Source organism: Mauremys mutica, chromosome 7 (genome assembly GCF_020497125.1).
Source record: "Mauremys mutica isolate MM-2020 ecotype Southern chromosome 7, ASM2049712v1, whole genome shotgun sequence".
Taxonomy (NCBI): Eukaryota; Metazoa; Chordata; order Testudines; family Geoemydidae; genus Mauremys; species Mauremys mutica.
The window spans coordinates 53,689,067-53,715,451 of NC_059078.1; the positions used below are offsets into that span (position 1 = coordinate 53,689,067).

General features: G+C 43.5%; 1 protein-coding gene across 3 annotated transcripts in view; it reads left to right on the forward strand.

Annotated features, from left to right (window-relative positions):
* Window positions 1-551: 551 nt before the first annotated feature.
* RHOA (ras homolog family member A) overlaps window positions 552-26,385 on the forward strand; it is a 90,377-nt gene continuing 64,543 nt past the window's right edge. Inside the window, exon 1 of one of the 3 annotated variants that reach the window (XM_045025836.1) lies at window positions 552-694. In XM_045025836.1, coding sequence (XP_044881771.1) covers window positions 556-694 — 139 coding nt within the window. In that variant the 5' untranslated portion in view covers window positions 552-555. Of the gene's footprint in view, window positions 695-1,563; window positions 1,711-19,412; window positions 19,495-26,385 lie in introns of those variants that run through there. The other 2 variants (XM_045025838.1, XM_045025841.1) reach the window with 2 other exon arrangements.

Consider the following 26,385-nt stretch of genomic DNA (forward strand, 5'->3'; position numbering starts at 1 on the left):
GCCAGTTTTTGCCCCAGATCTCTAAGTGGCCCCCTCAAGGATTGAACTCACAACCCTGAGTTTAGCAGGCCAATTCTCAAACCACTGAGCTATCCCTCCCCTCAGATCTCAGTTCTCTCTCCAGCCCTGTTGGCGAAAACCAATGTCACAATGTAAGTACTGCTGGGATGCCCACCAGCATGCAGAGGGCAGGTGCTCCAGGACTACTGTTCAGGAGAAAGGCCTGCAACACCACCCCTCGGTAACAACTAGCGCAGAGGGGCTGTGTGTGGGAGTCCCACACATCCCCCCCCCCCCCACATAAAGAGAAGATTAGCTGGTGCTGGGCACAGCGTTACTGCCTAGCTGGGCGGTTTAGGGGGGATAGCATGACAATACCCACTGGAGATAGGGTAAAAGCCGCAGAGGGGCTTGAACAGCAAGGTCCCAGCTGTCCCTGAGCTGCTAAGCACAGGCTGAGCCCGCACCGAGCTACTCGCAGGGCAACCCCTCCTCCCACGCCAGGGCTGTCCCCTAGTGTCACCTCCCCTGCTCTACCCCCTCACCCTGGCCTCGATGTACTCGATCCGTCGCTCCAGCGCGGTCAGCTTCTCGTTGAGGGTGGCGAGCCGGGAGCGGCAGGACATGTCTGCGGGAGAAGGGTCGGATCAGGGGCTGCACCGGGCTCAGGCTCCGCGGTACCCGGCCAGGACAGGTGCGCCCCCCACTCCGCCCAACGGGGAGCCCCGACCCCAGAACCCGCCCGAAGAGAGCGCGGCGGCCGGCGGGGCCAGGGTGGGGTGGAGACGGGCCTGGGAGGATGGAGTCTAGAGCCGGGCCGGAGGGTCGAACTGGGTGGGTAGCTGGGTGGGGGCGAAGGTCGAGCCGGCCCGGACCTCACTAGGAGAGATGGGGGCTGGAGTCGGGGGGTGAAGGTGGAGCCGGCCGGGGGAAGCGGAGGGAGGAGCCCGACCGAGCCGGGCCTGAGGGAGGAGCCGGGCCGAGCCGAGCGCGCACGCACCGAAGGAGTTGAGGAAATCCGCGATCTTCTTGATGGAGCTGGTGATCACTTCGATGTACTCGCGGTTGGCCCAGTCCTGGTGGATCTCGCGCTGCACCGGGTCCTCTTGCAGCGACATGGCCGCCGCCACCACCGCACACCTAGCCCCGCCCTCCGCGGCACCACCCAGCCCCCTGCCGCATTGCGCATGTGCGGGACACGGATCACCAAGGGGCCTGGGGGCATGGAAAGCGGCTTCCCATACAGGACGGAGCCCCGCCCCCTGCAGCCCTAGCCCCGCCCAAGTTGCCGATCCAAAGGGCCAGGCAACACCAGCCAGGCCGTGCGGCGCTCCCGCTTTCCCGTTGTCAGGAAACACCCACAGGCTCCCAGCCCAAGATCCTGCCCCGCGCGCGGCCCCGTGTCTCTAGTACCCATCCTTGCACTCTTCCCCTATTAGCCTCAAGCCGTCTCGGCCCGAGTGCGCAGGCGCAAGAACGGTAGCGGGTACCAGCGGCGTAAATAGCTCCCGGGCTTTTATAGTGCCGCTTCCCGGCAGCCCTTTCGCCAACTGCGCTGATTGGCTCAGCTGGTGGCGGCGGGCATGCGCTGTGCTGTCCTCCTGTGAGCGCGCACGTCCTGCCTCGCCTGTTGCCGTTCGCTGCTGCTGCTCGCGGGGCCCGTAGAGCAGGAAGCGGCGTTAGCGAGGCGAGACCGAGTCGGGCCTGCAGGTACTGGGTGTGAACTGGGCCTGCCTTCCCCTCGCGCTTCCAACGCGGGCTGCGGGGCTGGCGCCTTTCGGCCGCATCCTGGAGCGCCCCTCCCCCCTTCTGCGGTGCGAGAGTGTAGGGCCCTGGGGACAGGACCCCGGGGATGCCCCACCCTGGGCCTGGTGGGAAACCGGGGGCGAGGGGGTGATTCCCCTCACTCTGAAGGGGACGTGTGAGACCTGTGGGCGGGGTATGGGGAGTTACAGGGGCAGAAATCGTTGTATTGTCTTCCTACGAGCCCAGTGGGTGATACCTCAGGGGTGGACAGGGGTCTGTCTCTCTCTGCTCTTCGCCCCCGGGCTCTGGGATGTGCCTGTGTCATGGGTGCGAGCTGGATCTGTGGAATCGTGAATAGGCGGGGAAGGTGTCCATGTGCTAATTCTCTACTAAAATTCGTGTCCCCTTATGGGAAAATTTGAGGGCTCACTAGTCTGATTTTTCTCTGTTCAAGGCTAAACAGCTATGGTTTCAGTTTTTGCTTTAGGTCCAGTTTAATAGTAATCGTATGTTAATTTCTCTGGATTTCTGTTTTTGTTGACGAAAGGGTGACATTTCTGCAGGGCTTGATAGAGAGAATATTTTTCAAACATGGATCTTGTGTACATACAGAAGTTGTACTGGTTTAACTTTGTGTGGGGATCAGCCTTTAGTAAACTACTTTGAGCATGTCCTTTACTTAAAGAGAACAGGTATGAAAGCCATAATAGGATTCTTTATGAGCACAAGGACATTTATGCGGTGGTGGTGATGGTTCTGTGTCCTTGAGTAAATGTTTTTCGTGTGGTGGGGTATATATTTGCTGTAATTACAGAGAGAGTTTACTGTGAAAATTGCTATTTCAGTTGGTGTGGGAAGTTGGTTTCTTGTGTTAGTACTGTTTGCTACACAGATAATTTTATTTCGTAGTGTGTATATAGCTGGCATATTTTCAGGTTTTTGTAGTAGGTTCTAGTTAAGCTCACAAAGACATTTAAGTGTGTATGGTTGTCACAGAATTCAGTTTTAAATACAATTGAATTTTAAAGTTGCAGGGAAGCACTGTCAGCTGCAAATGGCATAACAACCTTACATTAAATATAGCTGAAAATTGATTGTTGCTCAATATGTCCTTTGATTATTAATTTCTTCCAGTGCAAGATGAAAGTAAGTGAGAGACTTCAGTACAGTGGCTAGAGCTATGAATTTTGTCATGGAAAATATTTGAAAGGACTATTGCTCAGACAGAGTAAATTTTGATTATAAAAGATCAGATTTATCAACATTTGACATATCTAGAATGTCTTAATTTTTTTCACTTTATTCCCAGCTCTTGTTTTTCTTCTAGGACTTCTCTTCCCTGACACCCCCACAATAAGTAGGTAGATATGTGAGGAGCAGTGGGGGGTCTCTTCAGATGCATTAAGCCTCACCTTCTCATATTGCAAGTCATGAAGGCTTCAGGAAAAACTAGATTACTCACAAAAATCTAGCTATGGGCTGAAAGGCTTATTTCTAATATAGAGCAGATAAAACATCTGGTGTTTAGATAATCTAAATGACATAAGTTTTTAAAAGATGTGTAGTCTTACTTTTTGACGCTCAAAAATACCCAAACTTGAAGATAATACTTAAGATGCGTAACAACTTAATACTCAAGTTTTCCATGACTCAGATTGCCAGGCTGTACTTTGGAAATACAATGTTTACTGGTTGAGACCAGTGTCAAGTCTGTACCTCCCTGGAAGGACCCTGCTTGGAAATTTTTGCTGTTTTTCTGCAGGTGAGCTGATCTGTTGTAGCAAACTCCACCCCCTTTCTGACAATCGCCAGAGCACTAGCATTTTAGATTGAAACTCTTAATTCTGGAGCATAATGGCAGTTCTGACTTGACTGTTCTAATTTTTTATTATCTCAGCCCAACATTTAATTTCAGGAAGTTTTCATGGGAATGCTTAATAGGGTGTTCAACTAAACAAAGTAAATCTTGCATTATTCCCCATAGTTTATCAAACCCAAGCTCTTGCAGATTGCCATATGGAGTGAGTGCCAAAGGCAGGGACCCTGCGCTGAAGAAACAGACAATTAAAAACACCCCAACTGATCTTATTGACCACCAGGGTGTAGGACTAGCAACTGCACTTCGGATAACCTGGTCTCTGATCATTCCAGGACTTAAGGGGTGCTTTGGCATCAACTGAAACAAAAAATGGCAAAAATGAACTCTTTTCCTCTTCCCTTCTCAATTGCTCTGGCCTCCCTGTCTGTGTCTCAATCTTTTTATCTTCAGCTCCCCTCTTATCTGTTTCCTCAAACTATTTACATGCCTCCAAATCCTGCCAATTTTTCCTTGACACAATTTCTAGAATCTGCCCAAGCCCTGACTTTCTCATTTTGACTGCTGCAATGTCTTACTCTCTACCTGGCTGCAAGGAGAGTTGAAACAATTGCAGCAAGCCAGACATTTCTTGAGAAATAGTTCTCGCTGCTTTCTGCATGAAGTCCATATCTTGCTTTTGGATGCAAAGATTTGCACTGAGACAAGTTCAGGATCTGTCAAACCGGTGTACTAACTTTATCACTATACAAGTCAGAAATCTGCACCCTCTGACAGGCAGACTTGGAGCAGCTAGAGACATTCCATATGCGCTGTCCATGCCAAATCCTGAGTATAAAGTGGTTTGAGAGACAAAGTTGGTGATATATCTTTTATGGGACCAACTCACCAACAGAAGTAAAAGATATTTATTCACCCACCATGTGTCTTGAATATCATGGGACCAACACAGCTACAACAACACTTCATATGTAAAGTGGTTTGCGAGATTGACATTTTGCAGAAAATCAAAGATCTGGCTTTTCTTCACTCACTCATTATATTCAAAAGTGACATTGCTTGCTCTTTGGCCATGTTGCCAGGATGGAACACCCCAGTTCTCAAACTCTCCATTAACTTTGCCTACTGCGCTGACCACAGTAAGTCCCTCTTCAAATCTTTCAAGCTTTCCTTTACCTTCTATGTTAAATTTAAGCATCTTGTTCTCTGCAGAGCTTTATAACAACCTGGATGTTCTTATCTTCCCCATCCACTTGGTCTGAGACATGCTTCTCTGTCCTTTTAGGGCTTGTTTGAAGTTTTTGTTTTTTTACCTATAGTTAATTATCAGATTATTTGAGGTAGTTAACATATTTTGTAAAGGTTAGTCTGGACCTCCTCTAAAACTTTGTTCCAAGATTCAAACATCTGTAGCTTGCTCTAGTCTAGCAGTATGTCTATACTATGATCAGGATGCATGATTGCAACACATGTTAGCATCTCCAAGCTAGCCAACTTTCTGAAAATAGCAGTGTAGCTGTGGAGGCACACGCTTTTAAGGATGTGTGCCCCCCCCCTTAGGTTAAGTTATTTAGGTTTATAAGTAATTGCTTTTAAATTAAAATAAAATCCTGGTGCCACTTTCTTTTATAAGAGAAGCCTTTAATGTCCGCTCACGCTAGTCTGTGAGCCACTTCGTCTGCAGCTCCTTATTCCTAAACACCTCTCCTTTCTTAAATCAGCCTGCCATGTCTTCTCTCTCTTCTTCCAAGTCCCTTCTTAAAATACACTTTTTCAAAAGGTCTTTTGACCTTCAACTCATTAAAGTAGTACTAACAAAGTAGGTGACTGAAAATCTTTACCAAAAGGGTGAAAAAATAAATCTCAGAGCCAGTGGCACATTTGGAACTTTTCTTCTCAGTCATGCTGTTTTCCATTCCCTTTTCTATTCATCTGTGCTGTTCCCAACCACCCTTTCTGCATTTATACACTTTTTTTTTGTAAGATCTGGTTTACGCACAATTTTTATGCCAATGTAATTTTCAGTTGGGGGTATTGTTAATAGTTATACTGGTAAAAACCCTCGAGTGGATGCAGTTTTATTAATATAAAGGTGCCTGATACCAGTACAGCTCATTACCTTTCCCATATGGAAATAACTGTCAGTATAAAACACTTCTTTAGTGATGTTACTGCATCGACTCAGGGTGGGGTGGGGCATGGAGGGCTTGCGCAACTTTCACTATACCAGTATAGTATGCAGATAATAGTGCAAGCTCTTGTTTTCATGCCTTTCTCTAAAGCTCCAACCACACTGCTGCCGTACCAAAAACAGCCAAGATAATTGCTAGTACTTTGGATTGAATCTGGAAATGAAGCTGTTGCAGATACTTGAGCAGTTCAATCCACTGCTGTGATAGGTGCCCTGACAAACCTAAAATAAATAGCTGCAGCATTCTTCTATAACTGAAGCTTCTAGAGTAGCCTTAAATAGAGTGCATTGCAGTACTTTAACCTGGAGGTGACAACGGTCTAGATAAAGGTTGTGAAGTTTGCATTAGAAAGGAATAGCTGTCTTGTTGGCTGTAGCAGATGCACCATCCCACATATCATCACTGCTACTTGAGGATCCAATAAGACACACAGCTATAATCAATTTTAGTGGAAGCTAGTCATACTCCTTAAATAATGGTGCTGATACCACTTCTTCCTGTTCTCTGCTGATCAACAAGTATCACATCAGTCTTATCTGGGTTGAGTTGTAGCCTGTTTACTTAAATCTAAACATCTTTCCCAATCAGAGGCAGAGTAATGACATCACAGAGTCTGGGTGCAGTAAAGAGTGATTCATAGATTATTAGGGTTGGAAGGGACCTCAGGAGATCATCTAGTCCAACCCCTTGCTCAAAGCAGGACCAGTCCCCAAATGGCCCCCTCAAGGATTGAACTCACAACCCTGGGTTTAGCAGGCCAATTCTCAAACCACTGAGCTATTCCTCCCCTCCCAGGTTAAGATGGCATTGATAGCAAGCCTGTCTAATGTTTCCATCATAGAAACCTAGAGAACTGCTATCTGGAGTTCTGTATGCACATTTATGCAGCACTGTTTTCTCAATTTGGCATCTCAATCTGATGCGTGCTTTAGGCAAACGATTCTCTAGTCCTTGTTTAGAATTAGAAATCCTCAGCCTACTTCCCGGGGGATTGTACTGCTAGCTGTACTCCTATAAAAAGAATATTCAGAGGCTCCCTGGAAGGAAGGCTAATTACCATGGTAACTAGGTTGAAAGTGTTACCTTTGCGTATTCATAATATCCATGCACCTTCCCCTCTTCCACAGACTTCTAACCTTATGGGACTCTGCAGTTTAGCAGAAGAATTGGGTTGGGTGGGGGACTTCATGACTACTTGTAATCTTGCCTCTAAACTTTTAGTGCTATGAGGGGACACGCATGTGATCCAAACAGGCACTGCTTTTCCAGAAGCTCAGTGTTGCTGCAGTGGAAAGTGTCATTCTACAAATGTGAATACAAAAATGCAATTGTCTCCAAGAACCACGGTGACTGTTAAATAGCCTCTTCTCCTATGGGTCTGTCTGCTCTCTTCTGTCCCAGCAAGAGAAGATAAGTACCAGAAGAAAAGAGGAGGTCAAAGGAATTGAGGTGGTGCATCTAAAAGGTTTATCCTCAAGTCCTTGTCCGTAATGCAGGAGTACTAGAAGTGTCAGGGATGAGAGTAACACAGTGGGTGAGGTGACCTGAAGAAGAGCTTTGTGTAGTTTGAAAGCTTGTCTCTCTCACCTGCAGAAGTTGGTCCAATAAAGGATATTCTTTCTTAATCTGCCGTGTGTCTCTAATATCCTGGGACTGACACAGCTACAACTGTACTGCATACAGGGATCAAAGTAGAAAGAAAGAAGGCAGACTTTTTTCTCCTTACTTGAATGCAAATCTAATAAAAGCACTTCACACACATTAGTGAATGTGCACAACTTCCCTGTAACTACATCAATATTAACCTAATTTTGCTTAATATGATCTTAGTTTCCATGGTATTACATGAAGTGCTCTCAAAAGTAGCCAGGAAGGACACACGTTATATAAAACTGGTCAACACCAGTTTGTTGAATAGTATTATCATTAATTTGATACACACAGTCCATGTTTGACACTGTGCAAGGCATGGAAAGGCACAGAACCAGGGGGTTCACAGTTTTAAACTGCTTTTGATAGTGTTTGCAGTGCTTGCCGAGCTACCCAACAGCAGCTTCATCAGCACAATGAAGGGCTCTAAGTCCACCTTGAAATCTAGTCAGTTGACACTCTTCTACAACATGCGTCATTGACTGATGGAGGCCACAGGGACAGAGTGGGTCGTCCTGCAGACCCCATGTTTAGAGATGGGCTGTGCATATTCATTGGCCAGTTTGGAGCTTGTTCAGCAGAGCCCAAAGGTGACGTGGTAGGTCAAATCCAGGAAGTTGAACGCTTGGATCAGCAATAAGGAAACCATTCTAAATGTCTTTATCCAACCACTCACCGCGCCATAGGGTTGCTGCTGACAGATTCAGATCTGGCAGTTGAAACCACAGTGGACACCTCAAAGTAAGTTGTGCTTAGGGGTGACTGAAAATGTCCATGTACAGTGAGAGACCTGGATAGGCAAGTAGCTTTTCCACCAATCTGGCTGTAGACTCTCTGCGATGATTGGCGGGGGAGGGAGGGATGGGGGAGGCTGTGTTGTTCAAAACTGGTAGCCATGGGAAAGGCGTGAGATTCAGGGTACCTGTGTTGATATACATGGTCGAGTTCAATTAGACGTCAGCCAATTTAGTGTGGGGCAAATGATACCACACAGGGGCACAGTATTGCACTGAGGAATAGCAGAGTGCCAAAGCCAGTGTGCAAAGTCTGTACACCTGTATCCCATGTCAAACCAGCTAATTAGTTGATTAGTTTGTTGCTGGCCTTACTTTTTTAGATGGTCATGGAAAGTCAAAGAGCAGTCCAGTTTGACAAGGTAGAGTGGTTTTGCCTCATGTTTCAGTTTTCTATTGAGGAAGATATTTAACTCATATTTAGTGCTTGCATTGTGGAGGTGGAAGACACTCAGAACTGTCTTAGTCACAGTTGGTAGGCGCTTCCAACTGCTATAGTAGTCTGCCATCTTGATGTTCTCCATTCAGTGAAAGAGCATGACTGGGATGTCATCGGCATAGATAAATTTGCGTGACAGTCAGTGGCAGGACATTTGTGCACAGAGTGAACACAGGGTGAATGCAAACACAGAGCCTTGGGATAAGCAGTTGGATTACCTTCTCCATACATTGTTCTGTCTCCCATATGTACCCAAAAATGCCTTTCACGAAGTAGAAGTTCAGCAATATCCACCAACCATGCTGGGAGAGCTTTTGACAGTTTTACCGGAACACCAGCATGCCATATTTTATCATAGGCTGCTGTCCGGTTCAAGGAAACAGCTCCTGCCTTCAAGTTCCATTGAAACCTGTTTTCTTAAATTGGGAGAGAGAGATGATGAGTGATGGTATAAACCAGACTTTTGTAATGTCTTGGACTTAGTACCGTGCAGCATTCTGATTTTTAAACAATAGTGCTGTACAATATCAATAAAGCACACATTTAAACAGATTAACAACTGGCTGGCTGATTCCTCTCAAAGTCAGTGGGCAATTGTTGTTGAAAAAGGAGTTAGTGGGAATCTGCAAGGATCAGTTCTTGTAGGGCTGCACTATTCAATATTTTTTTATCAATTATAAATAAATATAAAGTCACTGCTGAAAAAACTTATGACAAAAAGACTGGAGTGGTAAATGACTGCTCTGTAATGACTGCCCAGAGAATGCAGGCTATTATTACAAGAATGGAGCATTAGCTCCAAAACTTTATTGGTTCACGTATCACCTTCTTAAAAAGTTGTTGTGAAGTGAGTGGATGGAACATCAACCTTATGTACCACCAGTGGTACACATACCAGTTTGGGAATTCCTGGAATGGAAACAGGGTCCTAATGGACAAACATCTCCATGTGGGCTCTCAATGTGATGCTGTGGCAAAAAGGGCTAATATGATCCTTGGATGTATAAACAAAGTGGGAGTAGGGAGGTGATTTTACTTCTGTATGAGGCATTGGTGTGATTGATACTGGAATACTGCATTCTGTTCTTGTGTCAACATTTGTAAAAGGGATGTTTGAAAAACTGGAGAGGGTGCAGAGAAGAACCAAAAAAAAACTATTTGAGGACGGAAAAGGTGATTTACAGTGAGAGGCTTAAATCCGTTTAGCTTATTGGAAAGAGGATCAAGAGGTGATTTGATTACTGTATAAGTACTTTCACAGACAGAAAATACTGAGAACTAATGGGTTCTTTTAGAAAATAGAAAGGGCATGAAAAGAACCAATGGCTGGAAATTGAAGGCAGAAAATTAAAATTAGAAATAAGAGTGTGATTTAGCCAATGGAACAGACTGCCAAAGGAAGTGGTGGATTTGCCATATCGTGAAGTCTTCAAATCAAGGCTGGAAGCCTTTCTGGAAGAGATGCTTTAGTCAATCACAAGCTACTGAGCTCAATACAAGGGTAACCGGTTGCAATTCAGCAGCCCTGTCTGATACCAGGTATAATACTGATGATCTAAAGGTCCTTTCTTGCTGAAAAATCTGTGAATGCTGACACTTACCCAGAGAAGGAATTGAAGTCAGTTTAGACTGTGGAGCGTAGGTGTGAAATGCTGTCTGTGAGAAGCACTACTAAGGAGGTGGTCCTTTATATTCTGCATTATATGAAGCTTCCAAATGCTGGTCAGGTATAACCACAAGTGGGGTGCATGGCAGTAATGCAGTCTGAAGGAGCTGCCTTGTGAGTTCCATATCCAGAAGAGATCTCCATCTCATAACCAGGTGAAGAGGAAAAAGCATTTTGACTGCTGCTGCTTGATCTAAAAGCAGCAGGGATCCAGCAGGGACCCTAGGTCTTCACTGACAAAAGGTGTAAAAACCCTCTATATGGGAACAGAAATCAACTCTTGTTATCTCCTCTGAATGCTTTCCCCAGCTCACCAGCGCTATCTGTATTGAGTCTCAGCCAGCTAGCCATCATCCAAACTGTAGTCTTAAACACTGGGATAGCTGAGACTGCACCTTCCACATCTGATTTGAAAATAAAAAAGTGTAAATGACATATTGATGTCTGCAGCCTGTACTACCTTATTAGCTTGCCTGACAGCCTCCTATTCTCCTTGTCCTTACAATATAAGCTCAAGGAGGTATTCAGTTAAATGTGTAACTAAACTTTGGAACTCACTGCCACAAGTGATTTTTAAAGCCAAAAATTTAGCATGATTCAAAGAAGGATTGGACATATATACATGATAACAAAAATGTCCAGAGTTGTTGCAAACAGAAATTTTGGAAGAGAGAGAAACCCTCATTCTTCAGGGCTTAAACAAACCTCTACCTATATGGATTGGTTAGGAGAAACTTTTGGGAGGGGGCAGAATATCTCACAAATACATTCTGTGGAGTTTGTTCACTATCCTCTGAAGCATCAGGTACTGGTCACTGTCAGAGATGGGATACTGTACAAGATGGACCATGGGTCTGATCCAGTCTGGTGATTCCTATGTTACATGTACGCTGAATGGGAAGGGTTACAAAATAGAACTTTGTGGTGTCCTCTACAAGAAAAAAGAAGAGCAAATGCTCAGCACATCCTGGGGTCTTTCTTGCTGCCTAGTAGCAGCGAGAGCAGGAATTTAGAGTGACATGACTAAGATGCTAACAAATAGGCAAACTCATTAAAATCTGCTTTGATACTTGAGCAAAGCAAGTGATATCCCATCTTTATAAAAAACCCTATTGTTGGTCTAGTTGTCAAGATGATTTCAAAATAGAATAATACACCTACATAGGAACAAACCAGCAAAACATCTATAAAGGAAAATAGTGCCTCTTTAGTCTACTACAGAACTTTGAACTTGTCCAAAAAAAGAATGGATAAAGGATAACTGGTTGTTCTAAGGGCTTGCAAGTTAGTGCGCAATAAAAGAGTCCCATGCGCACTAGCTCACTCCCCACCCACATTGGCAAGGCACGTAGAGCGCTCTGACTCTGCCGCTAGAGTGCTCCTGGTACTCCACCTCGGCGAGAGGAATAACGTTTGCTGTGCCTTGGCTACAACGCACGGGCGTCAGTGTGAACGAGGTGTTGCATTACTGCGCTATGATTGGCCTCTGGAAATGTCCCATAATCCCCTTAAGTCAAGTGACCACTCTTGTCATTGTTTTGAACTCCTGTAGGAATGCGGAAATGCCCTTTCAAAGTTCCGTGTCTGATAGCCAGCATGCAAGCCATTACTGTGGAATGCTGTGTGTGAGAGAGGCTGGTGGGGGTCTGCTGCTGTCTGAACTTACAAGACAGCATGTTGACATGCTCTCAACCCCCCCCAACCCCCCCCTCACATACACACAACACACTCCCTGTCACACTCCAACCCCCACCCCCCATTTGAAAAGCACGTTGCAGCCACTTGCATGCTGGGATAGCTACCACAATGCACTGCTCTCTGTGGCCGTTGCAAGAGCTGCTAATGTGGCCATGCCAGTGCGCTGTCAGCTGTCAGTGCGGACAGATAGACTACAGCACTTTCCCTACTGCACTCTACGAAGGCTGGTTTAACTCAAAGCACTTTACATCTGCAAGTGTAGCCATGCCCTAACTTACTTGGACTTTCACAGAGCCTTTGACAAAGTTCCTCACAAGAGGCTAGTAGCTCATAAGTAAGTTCTGTCATGGATTAGAAACTGGCCAAGAGACAGAAAACAAACCAGAATAGTCAATTTTCAACATGGCCAAAGGCTAACAGCAGGGAGCTGCAAGGTTCTGTACTAGGGCTGATGTTGACCTTATGCTTTTTCCAGAGACAAAGTGGGTGAGGCAATATTTTATTGGAAGAAGAGTTCTGTGAAACTTGAAAGCCCCCCCGCGCCTCTCTCTCCCCCTGCCCCCAACAGAAGTGGGTCCCATAAAAGATATTACTTCACCCATCTTCTCTCTCTCTCTCTCTCTCTCTCTCTCTCTCTCTCGTATCCTGGGAGCAACACAGCAGCAACACCACTGCATACGCCTTTTCCAGGTCATTTAATGTATTAAAGGGGCAACATTTGCAGATGGCAAAGACTAGAGAAAACTTCAAGTAGAAAGAACTGAACAGGTATCTGGGACACAGAATGAAAAATGAAGTTAACTGTGGACAAATGCACAGTTATACCTGATAGAAGGAATAATTTGATCTACTCAAACACCCCACTGGCTTCTAAATTAACTGTCATTTAAGCCATGAGTTATTGTAGTCAACTAATGAAAACATTTGAACAATTTGCAGTAGTGGTCAGGAAAAATGCATCCCAACACTTTTCTATCTAATTCTATATACTATAAATATTTTAATGCCAATATATAAATTGGTGGTACACCATCAAATGGAATATATTTTTTCAGTGGTCATCACCTGTCTCAGAAAGACTATAGAAGATATTGAGGAGCTCAGAGATAGGCAACAAAATTATTAGAGGCATGAAAAGACAAAATCCTTATGAAGAGACTGGAAATGTGTATTGTTAAGCAGAAGCAAATGGCTGTGATAGAGAGATTCGTTATTTTGTATAGTATAGAGAAGATAAATTGCGTGCCACATATTCCCCTGCCCATACCACCACAATAAAGGGATACTAAATTTTCATATGAAAGGCAGCAAATTAATCAATTTTACATCAATGATTAACCTGTGGAACAGATAGCCAGTTGGTGTATGTCAACACAGCAATTTGAGCCTGGGCTCAAGCCTAACTCCCCCTTGCGTCCACACACCCATTGTGTTAACCTAGGGTCCGAGACTGTGTTAAGCTGGAACATAGGGTCCAGGCCTATAGCTTTCCTGTGTGCACACAGCCTTGGCTTGACTCTGGTCCTGAAAATCCTCCGGATGTATTCTAGAGTTCCTATGGGCAGAGGAGCAGCACTCCAGGCAGCCAGCGCAGCAGCCAGAGGTGCCATTATTGGCTGACCAAGGGTGCTCCCTGTTCCTGCTCCTCTTGTGGTGATGGCAGCTCCTGTTCCAGCTCCTCTTTGCTGTTGTGTGAAGCTTGGCTGGAGCAGGGAGCAAAGCTGACAGGCAGGAGGTGGCTCCCTGCTGCTGGGATGTTGGGGGTTATCCCTCCCTCAGCAGCACTGAGCTGGGAGCTCTGCTGCTACCCCTTCCTGCAGGACAGTGCTTGGTCACCATCCTCCTCTCTGGTCCTTACTCCTGGGCTGCCCTTCCCCTCCCTGGGGCTGCATGTGCAGGGGCACCCAGGACCCAGGATGTGTGCACTGTCAGGACAGTGAGTGGGAGCCAGCCTCAAAACTTCCCCACAGCCCCCCATGGATCTTTTATGCCTACCTCCTGGGGTGTGGGGGGGCAGATATAAGGGATCCCGAGGGGTGCTGGAGCACCCTGTACCTCATGCCCTGGGGATGCACTTCATTGCTCTTCAACCAGCAGCAGCCAGGATGGAGGTATGTGCGTGCGTGTTTTTCATCTGAAACCTGCATTTTATGTCAAACTTCAAAACAGATAAAAATAAATAAAACCAAACACATGCTTCCATTCAATGTCCCATTTTAAAAATTAAGAATCACTAAAAGTTTTAATTTTCATACTTTGACAGCCTTGGAGCCTGATGCCTAGTTACCCTTAGAACAGGTGCACGAGGACATTTTCCTGCCAGTGTGACTCCCCCTCGAGGGGGAGAACCCAATTCTCAGATTAGATGGTAGTTCAGTATAAAGCCTCAAACTGCAGTCACTCTACTGGGACAGCTATCAAAGGAGCTCATTATGCAGTTTGTCTCTTCCTTATGGGCACCTGAGTCCCATCAGTAGCACCATCACAGTTAGGAAAAAGGGTGGGCAGTAGAGTTTTCCTTCAGCGCAACACATTTATAGAGCTAGAGTATTGACCCTGGGGGGTGTGGTAGGTACTCTGGGATAAGGTTACTTTGACTTGGATCTGTGCACCACAGTGTGGATTCTAGAGCCCTAGGTTCAAGCACAGTTCAGAAAATCCTTAACCTAGGGTTAAAATGCTGTGTAGATGCTCAAACCCAGAGTTTTCTGATGCAGGTCAGCTGATTTGAGTCCCTCAACACTAGGCTTACACTGTGTAGACCTACTCTTGATGTCACTGGGATCAAGAGCTTAGCGGGATTCAGAGATTGGCTAGGGGTGTGTGTGTGTGTGTGTATAGATGGATATAGATATAGGCAATGAGAATATCCACAGTCAAATTAGCTTGGATTAAAAATAAACTGAAAGATATAAACTTGTAGTTTGTAAGCCAACTTCCATTACATAAGAAATTTCCCCAACAGGCCGTTCATTCCACTATTGTCCATTATGTTGCACCTTCCTCTGAAGCATCTGGTGCAGGTCACTGTGAGAGACAGGACACTACACTTGTCTCTAATCTGGTTTGGCAATTCCTGTGTTTCCGGCCTCCTTTGCTAGTGTTATGCTTCCAATATAACTGTTATGGAAGCTACAATGCAGTTATATTGGAAAGCTGCTCCTCAGTTATTACTTCCTTCCTTCATTTTTTTTCCCCACTCTTGGTATCATTTCCCTAATGTTGAGTAAAATTCTGTGGTCAAGTATTGAAAATCAGGCAAGAAATCTTTAAGTTCTGAAAAACAAAGTGTCTTGTTGCTGCCGTAATATGTTACCCTTTTAAAAATGGTTGTTAGTCCAGTATTATTGTGGTGTTGCAGCAGGTCTTTGGGTTGTTGGTATTGGAAAGTACTTATTTTTCCTAAGGGCTTGGCTACACTTGCGAGTTACAGTGCATTAAAGGAGCCCCAGGCACACTAGCTCACTACCTGTCCACACTGGCAATGCACGTAATGTGCTCTGACTCCATGGCTAGAGCACTCCTAGTATTCCACCTCGGTGAGCAGAATAACGTTTGATGCATCCCCGTTGGAGTGCCCCAGCGTCAGTGTGAACGAGGTGTTGCATTACTGTGCTGTGATCAGCCTCCGGAAATGTCCCATAATCCTCATAAGTCAGCTGGCTACTCTTGTCATTGTTTTGGATATGCCCTTTGAAAACTCCATTTGACAGCCAGCATGCTTATCTGCCCAGAGACAAAGCAACCATTACTGTGGAATGGTGAGTGAGTGAGGAGGGGGAGGTCTGCTGCTGTCTGAACTTACAAGACAACATGCTGACATGCTCTCAGCCATTCCATCCCACCCCCTCCCCGTTTGAAAAGCACGTTGCAGCCACTTGCATGCTGACATAGCTACCACAATACACTGCTCTCTGTGGCCATTGCAAGAGATGCTAATGTGGCCACGCCAGTGCGCTGTCAGCGTGGACAGACTACTGCGCTCTACGAAGGCTGGTTTAACTCAAAAGTGCTCTACATCTGCAAGTGTAGCCATGCCCTAAAAATCTGCTGGGCAGTGCATGTAATTTCTCTTTCTGCAAATGAGCCCCAAATCAGACCCTGCAAAGGGTCTATTGAAACATTCACTGTAGGATCACAAACCAGTTTACTGTATAACTTGGCTGCGTGTCTCTTTCTAACATTGAGATTAACAAAAGAGAGGGTTTTTAGGAGAGGGTTTCCTGCTTCTGCACATTATAGTTAGCTTCTAACCATTGGTTTTCTTTTTAAAATTTAAAAAAAGGAAACTTCTGAAACTACTTTTTAATTGATCTTTGATCAATTTTGAAAACCTCGGTGAACCCTTATTAATATTTCATTGAACTTTCAGCATAGACACTTCCAGCAGTAGAAGTGGAGAAGGCAGGATATGCATTGATTCATGAGGTCTCTGCTAATGGCTGACATTCAAAGCAGAGTGTCTGGAGGTGGCAGCTGCAAAATGGATTAGTTAGTGAAAGGAAAGCAGAATGAGCTGTCCCACACTCATTACTGTAATAGTTGAGAAGCCAAGCGAATTCTTCAAATCCAAGAGTAGCATGCCACTCTGGGTGCTAGCTGAATTGTATGTTGTAACTCAGGATTTGCCTAGATAGAAAAAATGATTTGTGTGTGGATCAGGTAAGTTAAAATGTGTTAGCTAACCCAACCTAACCTTGATTGTTTCCCCCAGTCTAGACAAACTGACTGGAAAGTCTCAACCATCTCACTGACTGTCAGAAACATCCAGAAGATTATTTTTTTACCCTGTTGCTTTAAAGAAGAATGTACTTTTAAAAAAGCCTCAGAATCAGTAATGAAAAGATGACAGTTATTCAATAAGCATTATACGTTATCAAAAGTGCATATGTTAAAATATATGGGCTTTTAAATATCTTATCCAAACAATGAGAAATTAGCAACTCTGGTATGTTAGTGTTACGACTGAGTATCTGTTTGAAATGAGAGCAGGGTTTCTAGCAACTGTCTGTGGAAAAACTATATCAGAAGGCTGTACACATTGTATAGGAGTAGGAAATAGTTTCAATAACATTTGGTGATAACTTTGAAATAACTGCTTTTTGTTGGCAGATGTGTCTCCTGGGACTAGACTTGACTCCTAACTTCTAAATCCAGTTTCTAAAAACTATATTTGGAGAAGCAATCTTGTTTATTTAGATGTATCCAAGTTGCACATTTGAGGGAGGCAAGGGAAGAGAAAATAGGAAGAACTTATTTTTATAAAAATTGTCTCTTAATATTCACTTTATGATATGGCCATTAAACAGCAGAAGATTTAATCATAACTTTCTGATTTTTGTAGTTTGATTTTTATTCTGATGTGTAGCTTCAGAGGAGCAGCCCAACCCAGGAAGTGATGAGATGAGTCAGTTATCCAGTGGTCCACGCTAGTTCAGAAAAGAAACTATTCTCAAGGGCCCTGCGTCCCATGAGGCATAGAGGAGCTGGTCGCATTCTTGCTCAGGCTGGATTGATTTTAAGTCATTTTATCTCAGTCCAATTCTAATAATTTAAATCAGTGAGTGGAAAATTTGGATTTAAAGAAAGCTTAATTGTTTTGTTTGCGCTTCTTCATTCCTTCCTAAAGAAAATATCAATTTATGAGAATGAGCCAACACGTTGATTTGACTTATCACAAAATGTAGCCTTTATACTAGATCTGGTATGCCTTTATGCTAACCAGAAGAATACACTGTAACTATACACATTTATTTATGTAATTACAGTGTTATAGAATAAGAATTTGAACATTTTAATGTGATACATTTTTCAGTAGGTTAGAAAATGACTGTTGTACAGTATTTCTTGTTTAATAGGTTGAACATAAAGCATTGTGCTAAAAGAATACAACTTAAAAATTAGGAAATGAAAGTTTGCATGGGCAGCTGAAAACCAACTTGCATGTCAATTTGCATGTCCAACCTGTGCACTTACTGAGGCCAGGATCCTGTGGAAAAAACAGAATGTGATCCTGCAATTGAAGACTCTATTGTATTGGGTCAGAATTGTGCAGGCAGCCATAACTCTTTCATTTTCCAACTTTTGAGAGTTTGACTTTGCAACCGAGAGTTATTTTAGCATAGTTTGTCTATGTAACTTCTGGTTTTTTAAAAGAAAAAGGTAAACTGTTGTGCAACTGTAACAACCACCTTCTTCCACATCCTGAATCACCCACCCTCAGGGTTTGAACCCCAAACTGTCAGCTCCACAGTACAGGCTGCTACTTCTTGAGCTACAGGATTTAATTATATTAGCTGTCAGCAGGGAAAGGGTATTTTGCCAGAAGAGGGGATGGGAGTCGGGCCCCACCTGGCTGACCCTCTCCTGCCTCCAAAATGGGAGGAGCTCCTGCCCCAGAGCAAGATTGGCCACTGAGTCCAAGGAGTATTTAGGAGGTGCCAGACCTACAGCATATCTCTCTCTCACTGCATGGGAGTTTTCCAGGCCCCTACCCTATGTGGTGCTCTCAAAGGGATTGAGGGTAAACGTGCCGCTGAAGCAATGTGCTGGATCAGAAGGCTAACAGGGTGAGGGGCTTCTCCCGCTACAACTCCTGTCAGCTTCCATGTTTTCCCAATGTAGTACAATGTGTGTTGCTGCTGCTGGTCTGGTGACAGGCCTCAGAATATTCATTTTGGAAGGTTGTCAGATTTTTTTCTGAGGAACGAAAGTGAAAGAAGGCAAAGGGCATTTTTTAGCACTTCATGTGTCAGCCAAATCTAGAATTTCATGAGGCAAAGAAAAGACACTTCTATAGTCTGAAGGTGTTCCCTCTGTCTAATATCAAAAGCCTGCTGCAAACAGTAATGGTGGGAGAGCTTTTTAAAAGGAAAATGTAGCAAGAATCCTTTTGTAATGGAAAGTATTAAGCAACCTAAATAGAGTGGCTGATACTAGCTTCCCCCCCCCCCCCACAATAAAAGATTTACTTATCATTTGTGACAACCTGAATTTGAGTGAAAGTTGAATTCAGTCTAGCACCAACATTTTAAAAAATGTTACCTTAAATGTGTGGATACATTTAAGAAAGTTTATCAAAACATGTTTTACATCTACAGCTAACAGATTTACTAAACAAAGGAAGCTTTATGTGTAATCATTGAATTCATAGATTCTATTGTGACGATCTAGTCTGACCTCCCATATAGCACAGAGTATAGAATTTCTGAAAATTATAACTAAAGCATATCTTTTACAATAACATCCTATCTTGATTTAAAAATTCAGTGGTGGAAAATCCACCACAACACTTGGTAAATTGTTCCAATGGTTAATTATTCTCACTGTTAAAAACATAGGCCTTATTTCTGGTCTGAATTTGTTTAGCTTCAACTTCTAGCCATTGGATTTTGTTAATTCCTTTCTCTGCCAGATTGAAGAGCCTATTGTTAAATATTGAGAGCACCAGAACTGGACACAGTAGAGTTGTTTCACCAGTGTCAAGTATAAAGGTAAAACAACCTCTCTACTCCTACTGTTTTTGCATCTTACAATTGCATTAGCTCTTTTGGCCATAGTGTCACACTGGGAGCTCATGTTCATGGATAATCCACCATGACCCCCAAAACTCTGTCAAAGTCACTGCTTCCCAGGATAGTGTCCCCAACCCTGTAAATACAGCCTGAGTTCTTTGTTCCCAGATGTACATGTTTATGTTTGGTTGTATTAAAACACACATTGTTTGCTTGTGCCTAGTTTGCCAAGCGAGCTAGATAGTTCTGAATCAGTGACCTGTCCTCTGTTATTTACCACTGCCCAATTTTTGTGTCATCTGCGAACTTGATCAGTGGTGTTTTTGTGTTTTGTTCCAGGTCATTGATAAAAATGTTAAATATCATAGGGCCAAAAACTGATCTTTGTGGGACTTCACTGTAAACAGACCTGCATGATGGCAATTCCCCATTTACAGTTACATTTTGTGATCTTAGCCAGTTTTTAATCAATTTATCAAGCATCATATTTACTTTATATCATTCTATTTTTAATCAAAATGTCATGCAGTACCAAGTCAAACGTCATACAGAAGTCTAAGTATATTACATCAACACTATTACCTTTGTCAACCAAATTTATAATCTCATTAAAAGCAAGTTAGTTTGACATAAACCTGTGTTGATTTGCATTATTTATATTACCCTCCTATAGTTCTTTATTAATTGAGTTTCACATCAGCTGCTCCATTATCTTGCTTGGGGTTGATGTCAGGCTGAGAGGCCTACAAGTACCCAGATCATCCTGTTTATCTTTGTTGTTAATTGGGACAACATTAGCTTTCTTCCAGTCTTCTTGAATGTTTCTGGTGCTTCAGGACTTCTTGAAAAACAACACTAACATTCCAACAACCTCCTTATGCAGCTCTTTTAGAACTTCTGGATGCAAGTTATCCAGACAAGTTGTTTTTAAAATGTCTAACTTTAGTGTCTCTGGAGGATGTTAAACAGCAGCTACTAATGTAATCATCACCACATGAGACTATAACATCTGTGTTTTCCCCAAATACAAAACAGAAATATTTATTGAACACTTCTGCATTATTATTTATAAATTTACCATTTCCATCTTATAATGGATTCTGGTTCTTCATAATATATTTTAAAACCTTTGTCCTTAACTCTGCTGGGCATAGAGTTCTCCTTGTGTCCTTTGCTTCCCTTATCAATTTTCTACAATTCCTAGCTTCTGGGTTATATGCATTTGTGGTGTGTGGGTGTTTTTTTACTGCTGCCTTTACTTCCCCTCTAAAGCAGGTTGTTTTTTAGCCAGCACAGACTTCTTAATTGTTGGATTGTGGCTTTTTGGGCATCTACTGCAATGTTTTTCAACAATTTTAAATTTTCATTCACATTTTCTGATTAAATTCATTCTCCCAGCTGATTTGGCTCGTAATTTTTTAGCTTTGTGAAGTTGTCCCTATTAAAGCACCAAGTATATATATTACTGATCTGGACTTCATTCTGTTGGCACATTATAAATGTGGTCAAATCGCGAACACTTTTCCTAGGCGACCATTAACTTCTGGGATCAGTCCCTCTTCATCTGTTAGGAAGTTGTCAACTACAATGTTTAACGTTTAGAAAACTAATGTTTTACAACTGGCAGTACAAGACTTCCATCATATGTCACTCAAACTGAAGCCCCCTGTGATCATGCGGATTTTTTCTGTGCATTATAAATACATGTGTAGATCTCCATGTGTTTCAAGTTCTAGAACTAAGAGCTATTATCTCCCACCTCATTTTTATTTATAAAGTAGAAGATTAAGACAAACTGTCCTGCTTTTTCAATACCCTGTCAGGTTCTAAACTTTGAATAAGTTAGTCCAACTGAAGAAATTATTTTTCATCTCAACAGATGGTATTTTTGTTTAAAAGCCATTCAGCACTTTAGCAAACTCTGGCTCCAGGTGCCTAGCTGGTGACTTTCACCATTTTAGCAGTTTGACTTTCTTTATGACTTTGGCAGAAAATATGTACTGTTTTATGGTGCACCTCAAGCCCTGACATTGATTATGATTGATAGACTATTAGGGGCTCATATCACAGCAGCATAGCCTAACTGACAAAGAATATCCTGGTACTTTGTGTTACAAGAAAATGAGGTGGAGTGAGTATTCGATCTATCCACTCCTTCACTGCCTGGAATTTTTCTGTAGTTTTGTTGAAGTTGTTTCCAGATTTCAACAGTATCCGCAATAGAGAAGGTTCTTTTGCATTTGGTCACTATGGAAACGGGTTTCGGTAAATGCTGCATATTTTCTACATCTTTATTTCAGTGGTGATTGCTTTGGCTATAATAGTTCCATCTGTTTTTGTCATGACTTTCTTTACAAATTGTAGCAGGATTGGTCCGTTCTTAATAAATAGTTCAACACTATCAACAATGTTGACTGCAGACAATGGACTAGATTTTGTAAAATAAAGGACTGTTTTGCCAACTGTCATGATACTGTTGCGAGTCTCACAATAACTGGTATTTTCTTTAGAGCTCAAGTGTATAGAGTCATATGAGTATGTGACAAACTGTTTTCATTTAAAAAAAAAGACCAAAAAAACCCCCAAACGTTCATACCTTCCTGGCTGCAGCAAAACACATGGAAATCTGACCCCTAAAAGGTTCCCAACCCAGAAGGCAAATAAGCCAAAAGTATATATTTTTAGATCTTGTGATCTTTTCGTGCTTCACTCATGAGGCGTTTTTTTTCTTTTTCTTTTTTTTTAATTCAAGCAGTGGAGGGGATGATTGCTCTTTTCCTGCCCTTTAATCCTCTGACCCCAGCTTTTCAGCTGGTCCATTTCAGTTCAGCCCCCTTCCAGGGAGTAACAGATCCATATACAGTCCTTCCCTAGGCCTGTCTAAATTCCCTTCTCTCAGGGCACAGACACTTCCCCAATGGCTGTTGGGAGGGCGGGGGACAGAGGACCCAGGCCCACCCACTACTCCAGGGACTCTCCGAGTAGCAGCCACATGCCACATCCCTTTAACTAACTTCTTTTCCCTGGGCCACTTCCCCATAACCTATCTTAATTGAGTCCTGGTAGCCAGCCAGAAGCTATTCCCTTGCTTCCTCAATCCCTGCCAGCAACAACTTGCTTTAGCCTTTGCAGTCAGCCAGGAGCACCTCTTGCTCCCCCGGTCCTTGCTATCAGACTGAACTCACTCTGGCTGTGCAGCTCCTTTTATATGAGCCTGCTGAGCCCTCGTTGGCTGCTTGCCCTGCAGTGACTGTAGTGCTTAGAGGACCTCCCTAATGCTCCTTCCTGAAATGGGTGTGGCAGCACCCTAAGGCCTCCAGCAGGGGCCTTTGGGCCTCATTACAGGAGGGATTTAAGGGTATGGCTACACTTGAGAGTTGCAGTGCTGGTGGAGGCTTTCCAGCGCTGCAATTAGTAACTGTCCACACCTGCAGGGCACATCCAGTGCTGCAGCTCCCTGGCTGCAGTGCTGGCTGTACACCTGGGTCTGCTTGGGGTATAACCATTGCAGCGCTGGTGTTACAGCGCTGCTCGTAAAGTGTGGCCACACACTAGCGCTGTTATTGGCCTCCAGGGTATTAGGAGATATCCCAGAATGCTTTTAACTAAATTACTCCCTTTGTTTTGTTATGCTGCCTCTCTTTGTTTTGTTGTGACTGAACAATCAATCTGTAACTGACTGAACAATCAAATGAGAGAAACCCACTACCTTGCTGTGAATGAGGCAGGCAGGGGGATGAGTGTTTGCTTGACAAGAGAAACAGCGGGGGCAGGGGTGAGAAAGGGAGTCCGTTGGAGCAGCTGCTTATCTGGTCTGCAGGCTGTTTGCAGTTAAGAGTAAGGGGTCGGGAAAAATTTCTGATTTTGCAAGGCAGGGAGCTGATACACAGTGTCAGCTCCAAAAATCCTCTCCTTCCCCCCCCCACCCCCGGTCCCTGTCACACTGCACCCCACCCCCCTCTTTTGAAAAGCACGTTGCTGCCACTTGAATGCTGGGATAGCTGCCCATAATGCATCACTCCCAACAGCACTGCAAATGCTGCTAATGTGGCCACACTGCAGCGCTGGTAGCTGTGAGTGTGGCCACACACCAGCGCTTTCCCTACACAGCTGTACGACCAGCGCTGTAACTCCCAGCGCTGCAACTCTCAAGTGTAGCCATACCCTAAGGAAGATAATGCTGTAGCTTTGCGGATGTGTATATGAGAGGCAGTGAAGATTGCTTGTTTGCAAACTTAACAGGTGGGTGGGCGATGGAGGCTAGCATCCTGGGGAAGATTGTTGATCAGTAAGGAATGGAAGATGGTAGATAAGGTGGGGGGTGGGCTTGGAAAGTGAAGATAAGCAGCTTATGTTTGATGTAATAGGAAGGGGGAAAACCAGTGGAGGGATTCTTAGGGAGAGGGTGACATGGTCAAAGCAATAGGCTAGGAAAGTGATCTTTGTAGAAGCATTGTGAATGGATATGAACAGGGCAACATAGCATTTGTCAAGGCCAGAGAAAAGAATGTGTGACAGGTTACAAGGGTTCAGAGTAGCAGCCATGTTAGTCTGTATCCGCAAAAAGAACAGGAGTACTTGTGGCAACAAAGGTTATAAGGGCACTCCTTAGCGTAGATCCTAAGGGGTTAAAGCAGCAGCCAATTAACCCTGACCTACTAGAGAGAGCAAGGGCAATATAATGGGCCACCCGGAAGGCAGCAGTGGGAAACAGCTGGGTGTGAACTGTTGCTGTGCCCCCAAGTCTATATATGGAAATTGCTGTTTGTATTTGTTTCTACTGGTTTGTGTTCTGCTTGGACTCTTCATAAGTTTTCATAAACATGTCCCAGGGAAGAAGGGATGACAACTAACTGAAAGCTGCCTGACTGCTTTATTTTATGAGCGGGGAAATCAGGGTGATGTTGCAGTTCTTGAGACATGCTATAAAAGTTTAGATGAGAATGTTTGTTGTGTGGATGGATAGGAAAGACTTTATCTTAAAGATGTTATGTGGAAAGAATCTGCAGGTTTTAGATGTAGCTTGAATATGAGGACTTAAAGGTCCAAATCAAAGATGACTCCCCGATCATGGACCTGAGTTACAGACAGGAGGTGGTGTCCACAGTGATTGAGAAAGGAGCAGAGGGAGAGCTTGGGATGCGGGCGGGGGGGGAGCTCTGTCATAACCATGTTAAGCGTGAGCTGACAGACATCTGCACAGAGATGGCAGGGAGGCTGAGATTTTAGTTTGGACAGAAGGAATAGATGGGTAGATCTATGAGTCTTCAGCATAAAGCTAATTGAATTTGTTTGCAAATGAGATTACCCCAAGATTGTGGCAGTGAAGAAAAGTAATAAGTAGTTATTGCTGAAAGCAGGACTGGGAGAAACAGCAGAGCAAAACAGACAGCTGCAACGTCCCGTGGTCCTGTTGAAGCAAAAAAAGAGAGCTGCTCCTCACAGTAAATGACATGGAAAAGAGAAAAGAAACTGTATTAGAATTGAAGTCTGCCTGAAAAAGTTGAAGGAGGAAATCCTAGTATCCACAAACTTTAGTTAAGGGGTCATTAAATTTGAGCTCTGTAGAAGAGGTGACACAAAGCCTATAGACTTCATGAAATTTCATCACTGTTGTCAAAATGAATTTACTATGAAAAAGGCTAGAGAACATTCAGAACTTATACTCCAAAGCCACAAGCTCAAGTTTGTCCAAAACCATTTCTCTCCTCTTTTAAAAAAGAGATTAGAGCTGGGTGAAATTTTAGCAACACTTAAAAGATCAGGAATTGACTATAGGTGGGGGTTTCCATTTGACTTCTAATTAAGCTTTCAGTATCATTCACATAGACTCTAAAGAAGGGAAGAACTGATAAATCATGACCGATGGTGAAACCCAAGAAAAAGAGGGTAGGAAAAGAGACCCTCTATAGAAAAGTCAGTGACAGATGTGGTATTGTGAAACAGGAGAGCTCGGATACCTGAAGATTAACCAAAAGGGATTTACTGGGCATCATCCAAAATGAGATGTTGAGTAATAACTATATTAATGATAAGAAAATACACAGTTCAGTTTTGATTGGTGTAAATGTGTATGTGTAGTAGCTGTGCTTAATATTTAAAATATAGAGTAAATTAATGTTTAGGGGGTGTTGAGTAGAGTTGTGGAGTGAGTGATCTTGAGAAATTAAAGAATAGATCCAGAGGGGGAATCTCCATGGATTCTGTGTAAATCTTTCTCGCATAACTCAAAACGTAATATAATAGACTGTTCCTAAAGGTGAGAGTTGAGGTTCCATGAGTGGAGAAGGTATGCCTCCGGGCCTGCAAAAGGTAAGTATTCCCAAATATTTAGGAAGGGAGAATACAGGGGGTTGAGGTTCAGCAAACAGATCAGTTATTTGGAGACTGACATTATTGTGATTTTTTTTTACTTTGGGGTTTAAGATTGGGAATACAAATGGAAATGATACAGAAAGGAGAATGTGGGTGAGTGGAAGCGAAATGGCTGAGGTTGGGAAATTTTTATATACATAAAAATAAAATATGGAAGTTTCCAAGAAAAAAAATATGCTAAATCCGGGCATACAGAATTGTGGGGACAATATACTCAGCAATGGACATTTGCCAAACAAAGGGCAGCATATAGATGACTTCTTCAGAGACATAGTTTCCTGCAAAACAAACCAAAAAAACCAAAACCAAAAACAACAAACATATATTATGTTTGGAGGTTTTTTTTGTAGTAATAGTAAGTTTGACAGACTTCTCTGGGTTTGTAAACGTTAGTAAAGACAATTTTCTTTCAGTGTTAGAAAATTCTCAAGCCGTACATTTTGGGTAGTGTAAATGTTTCTCTAAACTAAGTGATAAACTCATTTTGTAATGGTT